Here is an 18,158-nt window from a genome sequence, read left to right on the forward strand (position 1 = left end):
TGTCTTTGGCATCTCAGTCTTATAGACTGTTGTGCTAGAAAATCCCAGGAGATCAGCAGTTACAGAAACACTCAAACCAGCCCGTGTGGCACCAATAATCATGCCTCCATCGAAATCATTGAGATCACATTTTTCCCCATTCTGATGGTTGATGTGAACATTAACTGAAGCTCCTGACCCATATCTGCAAGATTTTACACTGATCAGCCACAACATTAAAACCACCTGCCTAATATCATGTAGGTCCCCCTTGTGCCACCAAAACAGCTCTGTCCTGTCGAGGCATGGAATTCACAAGACCTCTGAAGGTGTCCTGTGGTATATGGCACCAGGACGTTAGCAGCAGATCCTTTAAGTCCTATAAGTTGTGAGGTGGGGGCTCCATGGATCTGAATTTTTTTTTCAAGTCAACACCTTGAACTCCTTGTCATGTTCCTCAAACCATTCCTGAACTATTTTTGCAGTGTGGCAGGATGCATAATCCTGCTTAAAGAGGCCACTGCCCTCAGGGAATACCGTTGCAATGAAGGGGTGTACGTGGTCTGCAACAATTTTTAGGTAGGTGATGTGTGTCAAAGTAACATCCACATGAATGCCAGGACACCAGGTTTGCACTGTAGAGTCTGACACCTTTCTATCATGGCCAGCATTACGTTTTCAGCAGTTTGTGCTACAGTAGCTCTTCTGTGGGATCGGACCAGACAGGCACTCCCCATGCGTATCAATGACCCTTGGGCACCCATGACCCTGTCGCCGGTTCACCGGTTATCCTTCCTTGGACCACTCTTGGTAGGTACTAAACACTGCATATCTGGAACCCCCACAAGACTTGCTGTTTTGGAGATGCTCTGACCCAGTCAGCTAGCCATCACAATTTGGCCCCTGTCAAAGTCGTTCATATCCCTACGCATGCCCATTGTTCCTGCTTCCAACACATGAAAATGTAAGAACTGACTGTTCATTTGCTGCCTAATATGTCCCACACCTTGACAGGTGCAATTGTAACAAGATAATAAATGTTATTCACTTCACCTGTCAGTGGTTTTAATGTTGTGGCTAATCAGGGTATATATTGCACTGCGGCCACACAATTGGCTGATTAGATAATCGCAAGAATAAGTAGGTGTAAAGGTGTTCCTGTACACCTAAAAATTGCCCAGAGAGTGTGTATATACACTTGTATATGTACATGTCTGTGTGTGTGTGTGTGTGTGTGTGTGTGTGTGTATATAATGGCTAATATTCTGCGTGCACCACGAATGAGATGTGGTGAATTCATACGTTGTAAACTGCTCCAGATATTCTTTTTTTATGTAATTGTATTAATTATATTTAAACATTGACATTAACACGACAGTAATTTAAGTGCAACGTTTGTAAAAAAATATGAAAGCAAATGTAAACGTGTAAAATTGAGCATTTAAATTGGGAAAAATATTGACCGTCTAGTAATTCCAGTGTGTACTAGCAGCATCAGTAACGTTTAGTCTTGCACATCCCTAATTTATACATAAAGTTATAATATCACATATTTAAATCTTATTTATTTAATTGAGTTTTGTGATGTGTGGATGCAGAGCACATGATTTTCCCCAGCAACACATCCAAACAGCAGACACTGTCATCTTTGTAAAAGCTATAGAAATCCCAATCCCATCCCAAACAATACAGTTTGTGGTTTCTTGGCACATTTATATAGAACGTGCACTAACAGGTGTGGATTTAAAGGTGTTTTACAATGGCTTTAAACACAGCTTGTCCAATCAGAATTTAGAGTCAAACTACCCGTTTTATTATATAGCTTTACACAACCTGCAAAAGTTGAACCAGAAAGGCAGTGAAACAGCCAAATATGTTCAGGCCAAGTTACACTCTTTATCCATGACTCATTTTCTCCCTCTGATTCCCATAATCTTCGTTGTTTTTCTGGGCTCAGTGATTTTAGGTGTGTGTGAGTCACTCACAGTCTCTATGCAGGGCTATATATAGAGGCCTGACTACATGCAAGCACAGCTATGCGGACAGCACGCAAGCTCGCCAGCGGCCCACTTCTAGCCCAGCTTCATGCTTTTGGAGCATGTAACCGATAGGCTCATAGTCTGCTACATCTCACCGCGGCTGACGTATCGCACTCTTGAGATTTAGATTTGGCCTGTGAGCCAGAATCAGTCTCTGTTCAGTTAAATCATATTTCAGACAATGATAAATGATCGATAATACATCTAAGTTACATATGACAACAATTAATTATTCATATGTGTAAGTTGCACCTGCATAAAGAAAGTAAAGCAATTGCTGAATCCAAGCTTCAGTCCATTGCTGTGAAGAAGGGCAATGGTGGTTAGATATTGCAGCGCCATGGACAGCTTATCTGGAGAGTAGGAACTTGATGTGACATTAAAGCACCAAACTTTGAGCAAGTCAAACTGTTTAAATCTGTGAGGCAACATTGTAACCACCATCTGTACCTCCATCTGTCTCTCTTTACAGGTCCCATGTCTGGACGGTTGGTATTGTAGCAGCTCATTTTAACTCTGCTCTTTTCAATATGGCAGGTGCTTATTTTTTAGTGTAAATATTCACATAGTCTTGAGATTTCTGCAGGCTATCTGTGCTTAAATGTTAAACTCTCACACTCATTCTCTCTCTCTTTCTCACTTCTCCTCAACTTGATCCAGTCATTGTGAAAAGCCTGTGGGCAAATAACTTTTTCTGGTCTTATGTGGATTCAGTCCACTGGTAGAATCCAGTCCCCTTTGGACTCAAAGCAATTTCATTGGCACTATTTGCTGCCTGATTCAAATTTATAGAAAATTATTTGAATTAAAGACATAGTTCACCCAAAACTTAAATTCTGTTGTGGACAAACAAAAGCATATATTAGGCAGAATGACAGCTTTAGTCACCATGTGTTTTCATCATATTGAATAAATATGCCAAGTGGTGTCTGAGACTACACACTGCTTAATATCATCTTTTGTGTTCCATGAAAGAAAGAAAACCATACAGGTTTTTAGCAACATGGGGGTCAGTATGTGATACATTTAAATATTTTTCAAAGGGAGTTCTCCCTTTAACCATCTGAAACTGAACTTGCTAGAAGCTGCATTATTGGAATGACAAAGATCTAAAACAAAGACCCAAGTAATATCAATGCTACCTTCAAATCAGCCGCTGTGGAAACCTCGGTCTGGTTGAGACCATAACTCATGGGTGTAGCACTAACTCTGTGGGGAAACAGTTACAAAAACATGTGTTCAAAGCATACATGCATTAGAAATTCCTTTTTAATATTGGTTAAAAAGCATCCCAGGTACCTCATGAAGTTGAGAGAATGCCATGAGTGTGCAGAATTGTAATCTATGCAAAGGGTTACTACTTTGAAGAAGCCAAAATATAAAATAGTATTCATTTGTGAACATTAAGGTTAATATTATTCCTATAATTCTATGTTTTTTCATATTTATGATAAATGTATTATTATTTAAACATTTTATAGTAGTAATTATAAAGAATGAGTATGTGTCCATGCATTTCACCAGTTGTGTATAATGTATTGTGAGTTTGTTTATGGGAAGAAGGATGCAGAGAAGGAGAGGTTTTGGAATAAGAATGAATTCTGCATCTTGGTCCTGCTGTCAGAGCTATCTGGGTCAGTGTGCTGGCAGATTAAGTGTCTTTCCAACCCTCGATTCTAGGAAGAATAGATGGACTCTGTGTCTCTTTCAGTTTCTTCTCTTCCTCATCCTCAATTTATTCTCCTTCTTTCTTTGCTTAAGGCATCTGCTAAACCCTCCATCGAGAATCAGTGTGTGATGTGTAAGAATGTAGATGTCAGGGGGAGCAAAAGCCAAATGCTAAAATTATAGGCATCAATTTACACTTCTTATTCTGTTAGTCTCTCACATCTGCTTTGACACCCCCCTCCCCCCCACTCCATGTGCCCCAACTCACTCCTCTCACAACGAACCTTCTCCCCATTTCATACTCTTGCTTTCATCTCTATCGACAACATCTCCCATTTTATCTTATCTCCTCCGGCAGTCATCAGAGTCCACTATCGACGGTCACACTAATGGATTCTGGAAATTCCTTCATGTTTAGCCGTTGATTAGTTTCATCTTAGAGGGCTGGAAGATCACATGAAGCAGACTATAAAAAGCATGGAGGGTTTTAAATATAGTGAGTGTCAACTCCGAATATGGAGTAACTTCTTACTGCTGTTTCTGTTAGAAGAGCTTTTTCAGTGACCCGAACCAAATTCGCACACACTTGCAGGCTGGGTTTGATAGTGATGGAAAGGTATATTGAGTGTTCAGATAATGGTATTGATTGTAGAACTGCCTACCGAATGGCCCCATCTGCCCTGTGTATGACCATTAGCACCTTGCTCAGTGTGTGTGAGCGCAATCTTGGATTGGTCTTCTCTGAAGAGCTGGCCATTTAAATCTCTTATGGCACTTTTCTACTGTACATTACGGTTTGACTTGCCTCAACTCTATCGCTTTACTTTTCTAAGCTTGCATTTCCACTGCAGTTTAGTGCCTTCTCAGCGTGGGTGGGATTATAGGCCATTCGTCATAGTGGCACCGCCTCTACTGCCTGACATCATCTGAAACACGACACAAACTGACCAAAACAATAACACAACCACTAGCTGTTAGCTACTAGCTCATTGTGCTGCATAAAGTAGTTGTTGCATGGTTATTTTACACAAGTGTAACAGATAAATTTGCCAGGTTGTTTTAGAAGCAAGCTTCCAGTAGCTGGTCAACTAAATAAAGTGAAGCTTTCAAGCAGAGTATAGAGTTAACATAACAAAACGTACCATCCTCCATCGTGGCTGAGTCCAGGGCACTCTCCCTCCCATTGCTCGCCAGTTTAGATAGCGTCCATTTGGTCAAACCACTTCCACTTTTCCTTGATGGTTCTGGAGTCACTTAAGTTTTATTTTATTTTTTTATTTTTTTATTTTTTACTTTTTCCTACACTGTTGGTAGGTCCGGTGGTAGCCGAGACAATTCCTGAGAGACTTTTTCGTTTTGCTCATCGCTAACTAGTGGACTGTCTGTACCTCGTTTATTGACCATGGTGTAGTTTTGTGCAAAGCCATTTCTTTTTTCACAATTCGAAAGTCACGTGAACAAATGATATTGCTATCGCAGTTACTAACTTTAAAACTAGCGAGTTGATGTCGTGTGTCGGAAATCCAGTGACGCTGGTAGTGATGATTCTCCCAGACCAATCAGTGATCTGTAGGATTTTGTCGTCACATTTAGTATCCGCTCGGCTTGCTTGGAACCTCGACCAATGTATCAGGTACCAGGCACTATCCATAGTGAAAAAGCAAGCAGAGTCTAGTTGTACTGTGCAGTGGAAAAGCCCCATAAGACCTTTGACTACACGACAAAATAACTTGTCCATATTGCAGCTTATTTCCTACTTTGAGCGGGCTCGCCGTCTCCAGAGGCAGATAAAAATTCTGCAGCACCATGGTGCTCAACTTGCATAGTTTTCCATTAAATTTGACCCAAACCATTATCAAAATGACATTGATTATTTACTCTAGTCATTTACTAGATGATATATTGTGTAGAAGTGTCTTTCTTACAAGTATGTATTTTTGTGGTCTGACAGCTTGAATGAAAGACTTATTCAATGCTACATACAGAGAAATTTCAAAATAAGTGTCGTAATTTCTAATCGTTCAGTTTGCACAGTTACACCAATTTCATAGACTTACCTGCAAAACAATCGTAAAGGAGTTTGTTGTGGGGGAACGTAGGAAACGAGAAACTTGAGACTTCAACTCAAAAGGTTGGTCTTTTAGTCAGACAACACTCAAAAACATCTTTTCAGCTCTCACACAGACAGATAACTTTGGCAGTTTAAGCATGACTCTCATTGTCTCTGCCATGGTTCCACGTATTGCTCTCCCCATTGCTTACTGCATTCAGAAACAGGTGTAAGACATTATAGCTCCTCAGGTGTGTGCACCCTTACCGTTTTTTCTCTCTCCGGACAAACGCTTGACAACGCCCCTGCCACCACATTAAATTCTTGAAGTACAAAAACCTTCATTACTTTGAACTCCCATCAGCTCGTAATGTGTGTGATATTAGTGCCTTGTCCATGCCGTGACTGGCTTCAGTAAATGTTATATCTCCCCCCTTGTTGCCTCCCAAAGCTATTACATTCTATGTTGAATGGAATGCAATTGAAAGTGAATTTTATGACATCCCTACTGACATGTAAAGCAATTATGCACAGTTTGTTTTGATTTTACTTACTGTTTAGGGATGGGTTTGTTTGAGATATTTTATATTACAATAATAGACCAGTGTGGGGAAAAAATCGTGGAAATAATGCAGCAGAAGTCTCCGCAAACAATTGTACAGAAACAATGTAGAGACCAGTGTTGGGTAGGTAACTCAAATTTATCCTGTAAAAATTACTAGTTACTTATCTAAAAATGAAATCAGATTAATGACTTTACTGATTAATTTACTGAAAGTAATCACGTTACTAATTACTTTTAAATTACTTTATGAATACTTTCACAGAATGTTTTTTTTTTGTTCAGCTCAAATTCAAAATAATGTCTATTTCTTGTTCATTGTTACACACATGTCATAAACTCATTAGGGATGCAAACCATTTGGCTGTCACTGACCACGCAAACAGAAGGACATTTACACATAATTTATGTTTTGCATTATATTCTACATAAATAATTTAGAAATGTAAACCCAAGTAATAAACTAATCAATGTTAACTTAATTGAAAGTCAGTTATGTATAATCTGATTACAAACTGAATGTCACACTAATTTCTTTTTATTAAAAAAGGGAATTAGAATACAGTTGTAGAATTGTAAAATACAATGAATTATTTCATAATTGGATGACACCCAATCAGATTAAAGTTTACTAGATTAAGAAACTGTTGTCTGGTTCAGTGTATAATATGCACCAGACTGTCAGTAATTGGATTGTGGATGGTCCGTGGACGTGCCGTCTGTTGCTGAGACTATCAACCTCTTAACCCATTCTTTTCAATAGTTTGAAATGCATGTCTTTGTTTCTTCTCTATTCTCTCCATAGACAAACATCCCCTTCCTCCAGAATGTTTTGAGTAATAATCAGTTCCTGAATGGGACAGTAGACACTCAGTTCATCGACGAGAATCCAGAACTCTTCAATCTCAAACCGGTGCAGAACAGAGCCCAGAAATTGCTTCACTACCTGGGTAACACTTTATTGAACGCATAATTCGATACATGATTCAATTAACAGAAAAGTGAAGTTAGTTGTGTGAAAATTCTAAGTAATTTTTTGCAATTATGTTTCACCAAAGTTCAGTCAGCTGTCCATGGCAACGTACCACATATCAAATTCATCACATTTACTATAGGATTGTTCTAACAAAAAAAAAATAAAAAAATAAACAAAAAAAATAAACAACTAAATGTAAAATCCTTTGCTTAAATTATTTTTGTACTCATTTTCTTTAAAATAATGGCATTTGTTTTTTTGGGTTTTTTTATTCGTTTTTTTTATGTAATCCAATAGCATTCATACATTTGTGTGCCTAAAATGTCCAAATACTTTTTAGAGCTGTACTGTATATAAAAATAATTCACATGTACATATATTTGTGCAGTTAGTTTTAGAAAAATCTGATTTGATTTGCGGTGAGCTCTGATGTTTCTAATTTTGTGCAGACTTATGATTTGAGTAGAAATCTTTAAGATCTTCACTTTTCACTGTCAGTGCTTTTTATCAGTAGTCTTATACCACGTTTACAGATCAAGTTATGCCAAAAGCTAAAACCTTTTCAAATGATATGGGATGCACAGAATCCAGCCTACTTGACCCATCCATGTGTATTATATCAGAGGTGGATACGAAGCTGTCTTGACTATTTGTGTGTGATGGTGTGTGTGCTCTTCATTCAGGGCATGTTATGGTGAACGGCCCAACTACTCCGATACCTGTCAAGGCTAAGCCTTCCTCCATCGATCCGGTCATCCCAACAGTTCCTCTCGGTAAGCCACATATGCACTCATTTACCTTATCTCAAACACACTGTCAGTTTCTCACACTTACCAGCTCAGTATAATCTTCCGTTACACTTGGTTGCCGTGAGATTTAATTGATTCACTGCTACTGTTGAGGTGTAACTAACTAAAATTAGAGACTCTACTAACTTTATAATTTTTTTCTGTAGCATTGCAGTAGCTAAACTGTTTTCAAAACAGAGTAGCTTTTCCAGTAACAACTTTATTTTTCCATTGTTTAGCAGTGAAGCATCAAAATATGGTACATTACTGTTTGTGCACTCAGCTTTTGACTTCCAGTCCTGAAGACATTTCTCTAAATGTTGTGTGGGGTTCAAGTTTGGAGAAAGTTGTTCAATAGCAAGTTGATTGGGTTTAGTAGTAGTAACTTCAAAATAGCTTTCCCAACACTATGCACTGCAGATTGATGTAGGTAAGTTTTCTACCCCCAAGAAAGAAGGCATGAGGTATGCTTATTTCACACAAAAGGCATCTATAATTTAGCCTTTCTCCCCTTCAGCCTTTCACAAGGTTACCCCTGACTACTTTATGAATCTAGAGAAGACAATATTAAGGTGTGTGTTTATAAAATAATCACACAGCCCCCTTTACCTTCCCCCTGCTTTGATTTGTTTTTAGAGTACATGTGTGAAGAGCAGAAAAATCTATTGCCTAGCACTGAAAACCCACTCTATTCCATCTGAGTAATGTGTCTATTACGATGTGTGTTGGGTTTTTGTCTGTATCTGAATAATGGGAATGATAAAAATGTTGTTGTTTTTTGTGTGTGTGTTGTTTGTGATAATGTATATATTATTAATTGTGTGTGTGTGTTTGTTTGTTTGTTTGCTTTTTTGTTTGTGCACTCTGCAGGTGAGCCACCAGTGGGTTTCAGAGATGTGTTACTTAGAGAGGGTCCAGATGGTTTTGCAAAGGCGGTGCGTGCCCACCAGGGTCTGCTTCTTATGGACACCACGTTCAGAGACGCCCACCAGTCCCTCTTGGCCACTCGTGTACGCACTCACGACCTTAAGCGCATTGCGCCGTTTGTGGGTCACAGCTTCAGCAATCTCTTCAGCGTGGAAAACTGGGGAGGTGTGAAAAACTAGTTCAATACTTTTGCTTGCTTTCCCATTCTTTCTCTTTCTCTCTCTCTCATTCCCTCTCTCCTTATTGCTTTTCACTTGCATTCTTGTAGCTAGACCCAGACTACTATTCTCTGACTAACATTTTCTCTTATTCCCTCAACTTAAAATGGGTAGTTGACAATTGGACATTGAACTTTTATTTGTACTGTATAAGGGAAAGTGTATGTTTCTAGATACTGTAACTAGTCACCATTTCTTCTAAAGGAATAGTTCACCAAAAAAAAAGACAATTCTGTCATAATTTACTCACACTCATGTCCATCTAAACATGTATGGCTTTCTTTTTTATGTGGAACACAAAAAGGAACGTTTTAATAAACGTCCTGGTCCATCTATTCAATAGAGTGGCAGTTGACTCACTTCAGAGCTTAAAAAAGCTACCAAAATTATCGTTAAAGCAGTCCATGCATCCCGTGTGTCATATTCCAAGTCTTCTGAAGGCATACGGTTTTGATGAGAAGAAACCTCAACTGACAAATTAATTTTTAAAAGTAGTGTAGTGGTTTTAGTAAGTTTACTGAGTGTAGCATTTCACAACACAAGACATTTTAAACTGTGCAGCCATTTAATAGTTTTAAAGCTGATTTGCATTTGACCTTTTATGTAATTTGTAATATCTACATAAATTCAAAACACTAATGGAAACAATTGTTGGAATCAACAAAAGAAGAATAAAATGGCACAGTTTGAGAAGCAAAAACAGCATCTTTCTAACAAGGAGAACCTTCAATCTCGGCAAAAAAAAAACACAAAAAAACAATACATCGGTCCCATAAACATTAAATGGGCAGTACACTGTCAAGAAGACAAGGACATTTTTGTTGTTGTTTTTTATTGGATGTCTATGGAGGAGATGCTTCAGTGTGCTGAATAAACTGCTTTTGTGAGGAAACCGCTTAACACTTAATGAATTAACTGCCTGTCTGCTAATCTTCAACATATTTTATACTAAACAGCCTTTTTGGAGTGAACTATGTGCAGAGTTTACTACAGTAAAATTGCAACAGATAAGTGTCAGTTTACAGCTCTCCCCATTCATTTGTATGGTATCTGCAAATGGTAACTTACCATCGTAACACGTTAGTCTCCAATGTTAAAAACACAGAGGTTGTTTTCTCGTAATATAAGACCTCTGTTACAGACTTGTCTTGGACTTGGGTCCCAAAATTAAATTCATTAGGTGTGCTGGAAATTTGAAAGTCTTAAGATAAGTAGGTTTAGAGGCAATGTTAAATTAGCCTCCATATTTTAAGACAGTAGATCCTTATGATGTAATGTCAGATGCTTTTTTTTATCATTTAATAATTTATTGATTCTGATATGCTATTCAGCACTGGGGACAAACTAATAACATGCACTACAATAAAGCTTACTTTCTATTCTGCTTAACATTGCATGATGAAATGGAGAAAGTTCATTGATCAAATAAAACATAATTTCATCATGAAATTCTTGCTGTACTTTTATTTTTTAAATATGCTACTATCTTTTTAATAAAGGCACAAAGAAAGCATGATGTCATGTCAACTTCCAATATAATGGGTGGTGAAATTCCCATTAAAACCTTGCACCAAAAGAATTCCAAAAGATAATCTCATAATTCCACATTAAATGAAATTTGAATGTTATGCTGTGTTGAATTTACAGCAATGGTCTTGCTTGTGTGTTGAGTTTTTGGAATCAAATTATGGAATTATGATTCTTATAGGAAAGTGCCCTACATGCTTCACTGGAATTTCCTCTGGATTTTCTGATTGATTTTTTGTCACCTCTTTTGTCATGACTTTTTCCTCTCTTCAACAGGCGCTACTTTTGATGTGGCAATGCGTTTCCTGTGTGAGTGCCCTTGGAAGAGGCTGCAAGAGTTAAGGGCTCTGATGCCAAACATACCTTTCCAGATGCTTCTGAGAGGTGCCAACGCTGTTGGATACACCAACTACCCTGACAATGCAGTCTACAAGTCAGTCATGTGCTGTCTCACTTAAACCTCTTTACAGTCAGAGTGAATGTTATGGTCTGTTTAGGATGGGACAGACCATAACATTGGTTATGGCTTTTAATGATTCTGGTTCAATTTCAACTATAAGAGGACTGCACTTTTCACTACAAGTTTTCAATTAGCTGATTTAAGTGTGACACCTCAAGTATGCATAAAAATGTAACCGTTCTTGTTTCATTTCCAGTTGGAAATGACAAAAGTAATGACTTGCTATTCAGTGAGTAAATCAGTGTGGTTCAGTGTGACCTCCCAGAATGATTCAGTCATTAGAGTGATTCAAATTGATCAAGACTGATTCATGAGTCTTTCTGACCAATTCATTAAAAAGATCTAGCTCATAAGAGTCATTTACACTGGCTGTGCTGAATAGTGGTGCAGGAAATACAGTCAGAGTATCTTAGTACGGAATTGTGTCCGTATCAGCAGAAGAATGCAAAAAGATCATGGAAATCCAACCATCGTGAAAATGGATTTATCCATTATTTTGGATAAATGGGTTTCTTGATTCCCAACCCAAAGTCTTTTGCCTTGGTATATTCTTTATTAGCTTTATTTCTCCCTTTGGTTTTGTCGCTGCCACAATCTCTGGCCCCAAGTACCATTCAGATGGCTTTTAATTCACTCATGAATGTGAAGCTTGGGAGCATTTCTTTTCATTTAATGGCTTTGCTGAGGCAAAACCTGTTTTTGAGACCTTCTGTATAATGGCTGCTACAACATGAACATTTCCATCACCATCAAAAATCTTAGCATAAACTGTATGCAAATAATTTTAATGGGCCCTGAAATTTTTGCTAAAATAAAGTAAAAGGCCAAGCTCATAAAAGTAAATGCAAATCATATATATAAATACCATATCATAATTTCCTCTGTTTGTTAGGTTCTGTGAGGTGGCGAAAGAAAACGGTATGGACATCTTCCGTGTTTTTGACTCTTTGAACTACGTACCTAACATGCTCTTGGGGATGGAAGCAGCAGGAGCAGCCGGTGGAGTGGTGGAAGCGGCTATCTCATACACTGGAGATGTCTCTGACCCCACAAGACAAAAATACACCTTAGACTATTATCTTAAACTAGCAGATGAGCTGGTTAAGGCTGGAACACACATTCTTTGTATCAAGGTATATTTGTTTGTTTATTTTGGTCATTTTAGCCGTTTGGCTGCATTCATACTTACTCCATTGGTGTGCACCCGAATTTGAAAAAAAACCCTTTCACATCACATTTGATGTCAAACAGACTCCGGTGTGTACCAAAAGCTCTAGTGTGAAAGCACCCTCAACCTCAGCTCTTGCTCAATATTTCATCCGAATTCTTCCACTCTGCCTTCACCCAAACATACAATTGAAGTCAGAAGTTTACATACATCTTAGCCAAATACATTTAAACTTCACAATTCCTGATATTTAATCGTAGATAACATTCCGTGAATTAAGGCAGTTAGGATCACTACTTTATTTTTAGAATGTGAAATGTCAGAATAATAATAGAGAGAATTATTTATTTCAGCTTTTTCTGAAAATAAATTTTCCTATTTGGTAGCATTGCCTTTAAATTGTTTAACTTATGTCGAACATTTTGGTAGCCTTCCACAAGCTTCTCACAATAAGTTGCTGGAATTCCTCCAGGCAGAACTTGTGTAACTGAGTCAGGTTTATAGACCTCCTTGCTCACACATGCTTTTTCAGTTCTGCACACAAATTTTCACATTGGATTGAGGTCAGGGCTTTGTGATGGCCACTCCAATACTTTGACTTTGTTGTCCTAAAGCCATTTTGCCACAACATTGTCCATTTGGAAGACCCATTTGCGATTGAGCTTTAACTTCCTGGCTGATGTCTTGAGATTTTGCTTCAATATAGCCCCATAATTTTCTTTCCTCATGATGCCATGTCTGCTGTCTAGGAGACAGAATGCATCTCCTTCCTGAGCTGTATGATGGCTGTGTGGACCTATGGTATTTATACTTGCGTACTATTGTTTGTACAGATGAATGTGGTACTTTCAGCCATTTTGAAATTGCTCCCAAGAATGAACCAGACTTTTTTTTTCTGAAGTCTTGGATTTCTTTTGATTTTCCCATGATTCAAGCAAAGAGACAAGTTTGAAGGTAGGCTTTAAAATACATCCACAGGTACACCTACATTTGACTCCAATTAGCCTATCAGAAGCGAATTGGCTAATTGCCTTAAGGCTTAACATAATTTTTTGGAATTTTCTAAGCTGCTTTTTAAACTTAGTTTATGTAGATGTCTGACCCACTGGAATTGTCTGTAAACAATTGTTTGAAAAATTACTGTTGTCCTGCGCAAAGTAGATGTCCTAAATTCCAAAACTATAGTTTGATAATATGAAATCTGTGGAGTGATTAAAAAATTTGTTTAAAAGTGCATGTAAACTTCTGACTTCAACTGTAAAACATCACTGCATTGCTGTCTCTGTGGGGCTCTGTTTGTTACTAATGCACTCTCTCTTGATTTCTCTCTTTTTTCCTATGTCTCTCTGCTCTGCAGGACATGGCGGGTCTGCTGAAGCCTGATTCTGGCCGTTTGCTGGTCAGTGCATTGAGAGACCGCTTCCCTGACATGCCGATCCATGTGCACACTCACGACACCGCAGGGGCCGGAGTGGCCGCCATGCTGGCGTGCGCAGAGGCCGGAGCTGACATTGTGGATGTGGCGGTTGACTCCATGGCAGGAATGACATCCCAACCCAGCATGGGTGCCATTGTGGCTTGTGCCAAAGGCACCAAACTTAATACTGGTGAGGGCTAAAAAGCACAGAGCATGTGTCCCTACAGTTTTTTTACCTTGTGGATTTTTAATGCAACTTACAAAGTAATATTTTGTTTCTTTAATAATTAAATGAATATTCTGGATTAAATACAATTTAAGCTCAATCGAGCATAATGCATAACGTTGTGGCATAATGTTGATTACCACAGAAATGTATTTAGAATTTCATTGTTGCAAAAATCGAGTTTACAGCGAAGTACTTACAATGGAAGTGAATGGGGACAATTTTTGGAAGGTTTAAAGACTGAAATGTGAAGATTATAGTTAAAAAAAACACTTAAAGTACATTAATTCTTCTGTTAAAACCCTTGTATTGTTTGAGCTGTGAGGTTGGTTAAATAATTATTTTTATGGTAATTTTAGGGTTTTAGTGTTTACAGCGTGTGCTTCTCTGTAACCCAGATTTTTGAATTCTTTTAAAGAAAAGGTGGAAAAAGCCAAGTCAAATTTTGTGGTTATCAACATTATGAACAAATGCTGTCGGTTGAGCTTAACTTCTACAGTGGCAAGAAAAAGTATGTGAACCCTTTGGAATTAGTGCACAGCCACCCTGACATTATCCTGTATGATATCTTAATAAACTTAGAATACATTTTTCCTTTGGAAAATGCTCCAGGTACCAAAGCAGCCCAAACCTTGATGCTCCCTCCTCCATTCTTCACCATTGGATGATGTTTTCATGTTGGTATGCGGTGCTCTGTTTACGCCATATGTATTGCTGTGTGTTCTTCCCAAACAATTCAACTTTAGTTTCATCAGTTCACAAAAGATTTTCCCAGTAGCGTTATGGAGTGTCAAGGTGGTCTTTGGCAAACTTTATGAGCACAGTAGTGTTTTTGTTGGATAGCAGCGGTTTCCTTTCCACAGTACTCAATTGTCTCCATTTATAGACAGTTTTTGTCTAACTGTGGAAGGATCAATATCTAAGGTCTTCTAGATAACTTTGCAACCATTTCCAGCTTTATGCAAAGCAACAATTCTTGATCGTAGGTCTTCTGAAATCTATTTTTTGGGAGGCATGGTTCACATCAGCAGATGCGTCTTGTGAATAGCAAGCTCAAAATGTTTGTGTGCTTTATATAAGTCAAAGTAGCTCTAATCAACACTTCCAATCTTGTTTCATTAATTGGATACCAGGTTTGTCAACACCTTATTCCATGGAACACTAAAGGAGATGGAAAAAATATACAATGAAAATGAATGTGACTGAGTACGTCATAGAATGACATGAGAGTTAAGTATATGATGCCAGAATTTAGATTTTTTTTGTTAAGGAATAAAAGTTCATATAATTTAAGTCAGGAGTTCTTAAAGTCTTTTTTTCTTCTTCCTTTATTCATTTTATCACCTAGGGCATAAAGTGTGCCAGGACTGCCATCAGGTGCCCTTTCAAAATAAATAGATGCATGATGCCCCTGCAAGGGCTGTCAATCAAACGGTGTCTCATTTAACTGAGCAGGACGTCCAACAGAGCTGATTAATGGCAGAAGATTTTAATGAAATGTAATGCAACGTACACACAAGCAGTCTAAGAGTGATTTATTGCTTGTTTTTTCTTCTGTTGTTTTCTGTGCAAATGAAATAATACCTTGATTTTTTTTTTTTTTTTTCACCTTGCTTTGTTCCATGATACAGCCCCATCACTCATATTCCAGGTTATGCATTAAAGATAACACATTGTAAATGTATTACTCTTCCACCATGTAAATGTCTTTGTGGATAAGAACAATTACCCCCCACTCTTCATTGCTTACTGCTGCCTAAAATGCTCTTCACTGTTTTTAATATTCATACACACGAGTAACTGTTTGTGCAACTGCAGCACCATTATAGTCATTACATGCAAATGCTCCCACATTTTCATTTCGTTCATCTTTTCTTCATAATCCAAGCGTGAATAAGTTCATGGAAAGTCAGCTAAAGGTGAAGATAAGCAAACAGAGCAGGGCAGGAGTGGTAATGAAAGAAATGGAAAAATTATAATACAGTGTGGACAAGTCACAGACAGGGTTGTAAGGAGGAGAATGGAGAGAAAATGACGTTGGGCAGAATTAAGTGTTGAGAGAAGGGTCAGAGTGGACGGACATCGTTTGGATTTTGGTGGCTGATCTCTTGACCTTTCTTTAATTGTGACATTACTTTGGATGCTGGTCCTTAACCTGGGCTGATGAGTCCTGTGGCCCAGTTTCTACTCACAGGTGTGTGTGGGTGTGTGTGTACGTGTGTGGCCAGAGACACAGGGTTGCAGTGTGGTCACTGCGTCCAGTCACGGGTCACTGCGTCGTCTACTGCTATATTGCCAATTCATGAAGATCTAACACATTGCAGTACCTCTCAGACACACTGTTATTTATAACATACAGTGGCCCCACTATAACCCCTTCCCCCCCTCACAATCTACAGGGAGAGATTGTAACAGGTAGTTACATTTTTGGAATGCAATTCATTTTAATAACATTAACCTTCCCAATCATAGATAAATGTAATTAAGCCCACCGGCCCACATCAAAATAATTAAAAAAAGCGATCAATATTAACAAAAATTTGCTAGGAATATGGCCAAATACTTAATGCCCTGTTTGGGCCACTGGAAGGCACCCGGCTGGAAAGCTGTTACTGGGCAGTATGTTGTCAGAGCCAAAGCTTTGGATTTAGACCAATTGACTAATAATTCTGTGGAGGCAAGGCATAGATCTGGGGTTGGAGACAAATAATAAAATATAATCTGCAAAAAAGCAAAAACGTATGCACCACACCTACCGCCACCAACCCTTGTAAATCATCTTCACTTCTTATCGCGGCTGCTAATGGTTCCAGGGCCAGACAGAACAATAATGGGTAAGAGGGCAACCCTGCCGGGTGCCCCTATCCAGAGTAAAATAATCTGAGATTAATCCATTTGTTTGTACTGCTGCTACCAGATGTCTATAAAGTAACTTAATCCATCCAATAAAAGTATTCCCAAAATCTTAGATAATGCCATACTACCATATCAAACGCCTTTTCAGCATCAAGTGAGATGGCAGCGAGTCTGATCATTTGCCACTGACCACATAATATTGATGAGATGCCTAATGTTGTCAGAAGAGCTGTGGCCTGGATAAACCCCACCTGATCTATATGTATAAGAGAGGTCTTAACTTAATTGGTTAGCAAGAATCTTTGACAATATTGTAATGTCTAGCTGGATCAGGGAAATTGTACTGTAACTCTTACACTCGCTTGGATCTTTGTCTTTTTTTTAAGAATCAGACTGATCCGGGCTTGTGTCATGGTTGGTGGAAGCTTTCCATGCTTTAATGATTCCATATAAACTTCTAACAAAAGTGGAGACAGCTCTGTAGCATAATATCTAAACTCTGCGGCAATGCCATCTGGCCCTGGAGCCTTGCCTGTAGGCTAGGCTAGGTTATATCAGAATCAAGAGAATATTTTTACTCCATCAGCTTAGGAGTTCTAATGGTTCCACACATTTTCTAACATCCTCATCAGTAGACGATGATGTGGAACTATAAAGATGAAGATAGAGTTCTTTTAAAAGCATTATTAATATAAATGGGTGAGGTAAATATTTTACCACCAGCAGATTTCACTGAGGGAATGGTAGAATAAGACTCTTTCTGCTTCATATGTCTTGCCAAAAGCTTCCCTGCTTTGTCCCCCCGACTCAAAGTATGACTGTCTTGCCCTGAACATCCAAAACTCCACCTTCTGCAACAAAATACTATTTTATCTGTATTTCAATCGGGTCAATTCTCTGAGGCCATCAGGCAACATTCGGCACTTCAGCTCTGCCTCTGAACTTTTAATATTCCCTTCCAAATCCACGAGTTCTCATGCTTTGGATTCTTTTATGAATGAGGCAGATTGTATGATCTGACCCCTAAGAACTGCCTTAAATGCCTCCCAAGCCACGCCCACAGAGGATGCTGAGGACCAGTTGGTCTCCATATAAACATTGATTTCAGCCTTTAACATTTGTTGGAATCAGGATTTTGCAAAAGGGATACATTAAAGCACCAACTATATGATTTATTTTTCTCTGCATGTGGCAACGCCTCTAAACTCACAGATTTCAAACTCAATAGAGACTAAGCTGTTTCCAATTGAATAAATAGCAACAGATGAAATGAGGGACTTGGATATATAGAAAAATC

The 18,158-nt window shown here is 38.4% G+C and overlaps 1 protein-coding gene across 1 annotated transcript in view; it reads left to right on the forward strand.

Moving 5' to 3' along the window:
* LOC127627450 (pyruvate carboxylase, mitochondrial-like) overlaps positions 1 to 18,158 on the forward strand; it is a 165,741-nt gene that overhangs the window by 118,657 nt on the left and 28,926 nt on the right. The window contains exons 11-16 of the mRNA XM_052103834.1: positions 7,104 to 7,248; positions 7,958 to 8,047; positions 8,933 to 9,154; positions 11,011 to 11,167; positions 12,087 to 12,327; positions 13,720 to 13,969. Coding sequence (XP_051959794.1) covers positions 7,104 to 7,248; positions 7,958 to 8,047; positions 8,933 to 9,154; positions 11,011 to 11,167; positions 12,087 to 12,327; positions 13,720 to 13,969 — 1,105 coding nt within the window. The remainder of the gene's footprint in view (positions 1 to 7,103; positions 7,249 to 7,957; positions 8,048 to 8,932; positions 9,155 to 11,010; positions 11,168 to 12,086; positions 12,328 to 13,719; positions 13,970 to 18,158) is intronic.

Source organism: Xyrauchen texanus, chromosome 34, assembly GCF_025860055.1.
Source record: "Xyrauchen texanus isolate HMW12.3.18 chromosome 34, RBS_HiC_50CHRs, whole genome shotgun sequence".
Taxonomy (NCBI): Eukaryota; Metazoa; Chordata; class Actinopteri; order Cypriniformes; family Catostomidae; genus Xyrauchen; species Xyrauchen texanus.